Source organism: Echinops telfairi, unplaced genomic scaffold, assembly GCF_000313985.2.
Source record: "Echinops telfairi isolate 266 unplaced genomic scaffold, ASM31398v2 ScPeMD7_2;HRSCAF=8, whole genome shotgun sequence".
Taxonomy (NCBI): Eukaryota; Metazoa; Chordata; class Mammalia; order Afrosoricida; family Tenrecidae; genus Echinops; species Echinops telfairi.
Window position 1 is genome coordinate 62,243,768 of NW_022103898.1, and position 6,964 is coordinate 62,250,731.

The 6,964-nt window shown below is 38.3% G+C and overlaps 1 protein-coding gene across 4 annotated transcripts in view; it reads right to left on the reverse strand.

Annotated features, from left to right (window-relative positions):
- CNOT2 (CCR4-NOT transcription complex subunit 2) overlaps nucleotides 1-6,964 on the reverse strand; it is a 154,815-nt gene that overhangs the window by 147,323 nt on the left and 528 nt on the right. Inside the window, exon 1 of one of the 4 annotated variants that reach the window (XM_045289803.1) lies at nucleotides 490-512. The exons of the other annotated variants lie outside the window; for them this stretch is intronic. Coding sequence (XP_045145738.1) covers nucleotides 490-497 — 8 coding nt within the window. The 5' untranslated portion in view covers nucleotides 498-512. Of the gene's footprint in view, nucleotides 1-489; nucleotides 513-6,964 lie in introns of those variants that run through there. 4 annotated transcript variants of the gene reach the window in all.

The window sequence follows — 6,964 nt, forward strand, 5'->3', positions numbered from 1 at the left end:
GTAGGAAGTTTGGGTTGGAATCCACCCCACACAGGGTTTGGTTTGATTTAGCATTTCAAAAACTCAAAACCCACAGCCATCAATTTCAACTCATAGCAACCCTATAGCACACAAGGGTGGAACTGCCTTGACCTCTTTACAAGAGTAAAGGCTCAATTTTCTCCTGGGCAGCAAGTGTTCTGGTGGTTTTAAACTGCTGGTCTTGCAGTTCACAGCTCAAAAGGTAGCCTACACCACCACCACCAGGGTTCTTTAGTTCAGAATCTAGTCTCTGCTTTATATCTACTAGCAAAATTGTACCTACCAATACAGTTGCAGTTTTATATTGTTATTAAAAGTTTCACCCAGTGAAAGTGATTTTTACGTATCTACTAATTAATATTACAGTGCATAAAACCTTTACAGGATTCTCTCAACTATCCTTTACAGTATTACAAAAAACCTTTTAAAAGTTTGGAAGCAGTAATAAAATAGCACCATTAATCTTACCATTTCATTGTTGGTGGATATAGCACATTTCAAAGAATAATGTGCTGGTGGGAAAGAAAACAACCAGAAATTAATATGAACAAAGAAAAACAAAATTAATGAGCCAGTTTCTATAGTAAGTGACTTTCAAATGCCAATTGTTTATTCAGCAAATATCAGTGCTTGCTATGTATCAGGCAGTCTTCTAAATCCTGGATATACATAATCATGTAACACATAACACCCTTGGGCAACATCAGGCCACATACACACCAGTGGTTATAATAGTTCGGGAAATCCCTGAGACTAAAATGTTACAAATGTAACAGCTTCCCACTTGCAACACCTTTATCTCATGTATCAAAGTGACTGCACTACCAAGGGGATACCCTCCCCCCAGCAATAACAGGATTTTTTTCAAAGCTAAGTAATTTTTTTTACAAAACCACCTTATCACCTTCAAAGTACTCTCTGGTACACTTAATACATTTGTCAAATCTGCAATTCCACTCTTGGAAACATTTTTCAAACTCATCTGTTTTGATGGCTTACAGCTCCTCCCTCTTTTTTCTTCATCTCTTCTAAGTCGTCAAATCACTGTCCTTTCATGTCCCTCTTCATTCACAGAAACAAAAAGAAGTCACACAGAGCGAGATCAGGTGAGTAAGATGCATGGGGCAAGGGAGGCATGCTGTTTTTTGCCAAAAACTGGCACACTGAGATGGCTGCATGAGCAGGTGCACTGTTGTGGTGACAAAACTAGTCCCCCATCTACCACAAATCAGGCCTTTTTTGCCACAGTTATGCAATCTTTTCAGAATCTCTAAACACAAAGCTTGATTAACAGTCTGACCTGGCAGAACAAACTCCAAATGCCCTATGCCTCTCACATCAAAAAAATAAATGAGCATCATATGATCTTGATATTTGATTTCACTTGACAAGCTTTTTTGGGGTGAGGCGACTATAGCATCTTCCACTGTCTTCATTGATGCTTGCTTTCAGGGTTTTAAGAATAGCACTATGTCTAATCACCAGTTAAGGACCTTGGGGGGGAAACTAGCTCATTTTGGAGCTGTTCTTTCATAGAGCGGCATGTTTTCTTGTTACTCCATGCTCTTTTCTGGTTAGTCAGAATCTGAGGCACAAATTTTTGCAGCAATCCTTCTCATTCTGAAATCTTCTGTTAAAATTTGCTGAACCGAGCTCCAAGATAATCCAGATAACTACCCCATGGTCTGCCGTCAGTCTTTGAGCACAAGTAAAAGAATTTGGTTGATATTTTTGTCCATTCGAGAAGTTGATAGAGACCCAAAAGATGGTTTGTCATTAATCAACATTTCACCTTTTTTGAAACGAAAAAAACACTTGTACACTTGAGTTTTATCCAAAGTGCTGCCCATTGTAAGCTGTGTTCAACATCACAACAGTTTCTGCAGCAATTTTTTGTGAGCAGGAAACAAAAGTTCACAGCTGCACACTGTTCTCTTAAATCGGGCATCACAAAAATTGATGTTCGAGAAAAACTTCTTTTATGAAAAAATTCACTTGACCAGAGAGAACTTTGCCAGGTGACACCACTGGGTGCACTAAGTCAGAGTGAGTTGCTCGATGCTGGCCTAGCAAGAAAAATGCACAGTACGAAAGATCTACCCAGCCGAGCTTTTGGGTTTATTTTGTGGGGGCAGAGGGACCCCTCATATATAGCCTGTAACACATATTCTTGCTAGTCAACATACATGAGTGGCTATGTTACTGGCTTATGTGTGCACTACACTGTGCTTTCACGCAATCTCATGTAATGTATGTCCCCTGGGTGTTGTGGCATCCTCTGTTTAATTTTCTCTTGAAAGTGTTCCACGAAGTGCATCACAGCTCCCAAATGCAGCAAATCAGTGCTAGTGAAAGCAGCAAGAGGCACAGGAGTACAGTTTTGAAAGTGAAACAAAAGATCATTGATGAACACAAGAATGAAAAAACCAGTTATTACTACTGCTTCTGATTTTAGCACATCACACTCAACAGCCAGGACAATCCTCAAAACAAAGAAGTTTCCAAACTGTTAAAGGAACAACTCCACTGAAAGCTATGAGTCTCATTCAAATGTAAGATAGACCTGTATTACATGCAACAAATTGCTAATAATGTGAATTGAGGACCAAACACCAGAAGTCAGCAGGCTGAAGCTTATTGCACATGCTTAAATACCAGGCCCAGACCATGGTATGGTATTCACACAACATGCAGATTACATTAACATCCTCTTCCACAGAACATATAGTGGGCATTAAGTCCTGATCCAACAGTCAATAACCAAATTGGTTACTAGTTATTTAAAGTTACGAGGCTAATTCAAATAAGATGTAAACTATATTCACAACAGTTTTCTCTCATACAAGCCACTCTGCACACTTTAAAAAGCCATTAAACTTTTGACAGTTAAAGACAGAATTCTAATAAAGTATTCAAAGACATTAAAGAAAACATATCTGTTCTTCAAGCTATCCTTTTCTAATGTTTTGCTTCTGATCTGTGAATCAGAACAATTAGGGGTCAAAGAATCTGGCACCAATTTAGTTCAATGCATATTTATTAAGTCCCTACTAAGTACTGTGCATTATACAAAGCACTCAAAAACCAAAAAAATCTGTGACCATCAAGTCAATTTCAACTCATAGCAACCCTGTAAGAAAGGGTAGAATTGCCCTTGTGAGTTTTCCAGACTAACTCCTTACAGGAGTAGGAAATTCTCATCTTTCTCCCATGGAGTGGCTGGTGGTTTCAAACTGCTGACCTTGCAGGAGGTAGCGCAACTCGAAATCCACTACGCCTTCAGGGCTGTAAATATAAGTAAACAGAGCCCTACCTCTCAGAGGAGCTCACAAGACCAGTGGAGGTTATAGGATTGGGGGGGGGGGGATAAACTGTAAATTATAATAACGTGATACAATCAATACCATAAGTTTCCAGAATACAAGCAGTACAACAGAAGGGTTCTAAGAAACCAAAAAGGTTTCATAAAAGTAACACCATAGTTGGAGTTTTGAAGAATAAGAAGTCTGTCAGGCAACAGAAAAGAGACAGACATGCACAAGCAAAAACAGACCCATGAATGCAAAGAAAAAGAAAAACAAGGGAAGTAGCAAATATGTCAAAAGTATCTGACTATATCTGAAAAGACTTGCCACCTGAATCTAAGCATATATGTTAAGTGTCCAAAAGGGAAATTCCATTTTGTCCTAGAAAATTCACTTTTTGTATTTCTACATTTTATAACCTAAAAAATCTTAACCAAAAAAAATAAAACATTGCAAATAATTATATTGCTTCACAACACAGGAAAAACCCAAGTGTACCCTAGAGATCTACATCTGTATTTCAGACCACAAGCTGTCAGAAAAAGGTACTAGTAATCTTATTTCGGAATAGAGAAAACTAACAAGTCTGCTGAGCAAACACTGGGCTGCTAGTATAGCAGGTTAAACCCACCAGCCACTCCAAGGGAGAATGTTGAGGCTATCGGCAACCTAAACCATGATAGGGTCGCTTTGAGTCAGAATCCATTCAATAGGGTGGATATTTTTGTTTTTTGGGATGTGGGGTGTGGGGTGTGGGGTTATTGTATTCTTTATAAGACAACTCTTAAAAGTAAAAATTACGCCCAAAAAAGGTTAAAATTACAAAGATTTGAATGTTGTACCCTAATTTTCATTCGTTCAGATTTTCTACAACAAATTTCAGTATAACTCTTTCCAAAACACTCCGTATAAATTACAGTGTATTTCAATTTCTGTAAGTTTCACAGGTAGAAATCCTCCTGAGGATGGAAAGGCTTGTGGTATCAGCCAAAACAACTCTATCATAGTTCAAATCCCATACACAGACATAGTACATTAATTGCCCTGTATGGTACCATGGTTTATTTTGCTTTTCTCTGTCACAAAAATCCACTTAGAAGGCAGGTAATAAATAAAACAACAATTATTTAGTAGCAACTTTTTCCTAAGACTATATCACTGTTTGCATAAATTGTACTCAAAAGCCTATTAGGGCAGGTATATGGGATTATTAGAACTTGCTATTTGAAAATGTGATCATACCAGAATGAGTTCTACAGTTAAAACCTTTAAGATGCTTCACACAAAAAAAGAAAATGCTATTATTATTCACATTGCTTTGAAAGTTCAAAGAAGAAATTATAAACTTATTACTAATTATTATTATCCATTGGGCTGCTAACCACAAGGTCAGCTGTTCAAATCCACGAGGCACTTCTAGAGTAAAATGAATGACAGTGAGTTTGGTTTTCTTTTTAATCAGTATCCACTACTACTTTATATGGGTATGTATGTATGTGTGTGTGTGTGTATATATATGTATATATATATATGAATCACACATCTTTACTTTTGGTATTATCCAAAAAATGTCAAAGCAATTTGTTCCTAAAAGGAGTAAAAGTATAAGTTCCAACAAATTTTTTAAAATTCTGTAATGGTCTTTCAAAATACAAGTACTTCTGATACTAATGTCTCCTGAAGAGTTAAAAACAAAACAAAACTCTAGGTTTGAAGCATGTATAGTAAAATCTACTCATAAATCTAAAGATTGCTTTTGAACAATTAAATCTCAAGTTATAATTAATGGTACAGCATCTCTGAAAAAAATCAAAAAGTAAGGTAAATATCCATAGTTGCAAAGTAAAAATAGGTAAATAGTATCTTGGAAAGTTTATCATTTTTATATTACCTTCAACATCAGACAGTTCTCAAATGAAGGGAGTATAAATCACCTACATTTATCCACATAAAAATTTTACTTTGAAACAGAAGGGTAAAAGAAACTGGGGGGAAAAATTACAGCTATTATCTGTTGCTTGGTTCAACATACAAGGTAGTTCTAATTCACCAAGAGTATCAGATTAGGTTAGTTATCTCTATACTATATACTTAGAATAAAAAAGGTTTTCAACAAATGATGTTTACATTAACTTACTGGTATTGACAGGGCACTAATTAGGATGCAAAAATATGAAATGCAGATTCTCATTTCCTGTCTAAAATAGCAGTGTTTATAGAAGTCATTGCTAATCAAGCCCACAGGGGAAAAATACTGTTTTAAAATTAAATGAAAATATTACAGTCAAGTTAGAGTTACAAGTTTTGTCTTCTTTTGAAACTGCATTTTGCTTTCCTTTTAGTATCTAATGTTACAGAGTGTGCACTAGCAAGAAGTTCAACATACAGAACGTACTAATGATCTTAGTCTATTAAGAAAATTCAATCAAAGAAATCTGAATGTGGAAGATCTTTTTAACTACCTCAGTCCACTGAGAAATTATTCTATAGGTCTGGGATCAAGTTACATTCCAAAATTGCAAATGGGGCATGTATATTCAGTGACATTTTCAAGATAACTGTTGTAAGCTACACCAAACAACATAAGTCATTCCCAAATAATATAAAACTTGTGTATAAACAAATAATTTAATTTTTTATCCCATCCCTCCCCCACCCCATACTTAATCATTTCTGCTTCTCTTGTTTCAAAGGCAAATCAAATTCCCACCTGTTTCCAGAACTCCACAAATTCCTGTAATATCAAACATGACAGGAAACGTGTGTAGCTTTGAACAGTAATTTCAAATCTGGGCTCCGTCATGAACAGATTTTGTTAACTCAGTACTTTCTACCCTTTGGCCAAGAATCTAATTGATGCTAGTGTACCTAACGATTAGAAACTGTCTACATGGGTAACTATAAGGTAGGATACTTTGAGCAAGAGTCAGGAAAATGAAAATGTGTTGCACCCTCTCTTACGATATTGGAAAGTGAAGACGGTCTCCTAGGATTGGACGGAAGTTGATGTTTAGGTTCCTTCCGAGAGGGTGGTACCCGTATGTTAGACTTTGGCGGTGGAAATACCGTACCCACAGGGCCTGAAATAAGGTTGTTCTACAACATAGGAAATGCTTTCCGAAAGAAAAAGAAAAACCTCGCATTCGTGAAGGGCCACAGCTTCCGAGAGCTACGCGGCTCTCTCCTGGACAGACCACATAGGCTCCACCAAGAATTACCAGGGCCCCTCATTCGCTCCGGTAACTTTTAAGTTAGACCCAAGGCAGCTGGGGGTGGAGAAGCCCCGGCGGAAGTGGAAACCTATGAAAGCAACTTCACCGACAGAAGCCTCTCGGATGGCTTCGCCGCCCGCGGACCATCAGGACTCGGTCCCTACCAGCCCACCGAAGCTCCATCCTCCGGGTGCAGCGGCAAAGCCATCAGTGGCACTCTTTCCCCCTCCATCTATAGCCTCTGACACCCCAAGGCCTGGAGCCCGTTAGCCAGCCCAGTGCCCCCCATTTGAAACAGAGAAACGTAAGTTGCAGAGGGTGATGTGTCCGTAGCGAGAGATCGATCGCGAAGAGCCGGAGACCGCGGCAGCTGTCAGGACGACGGCAGCGGGGTCTAAAGAGGGCCCGGGCTCGGGGCCACCGCCG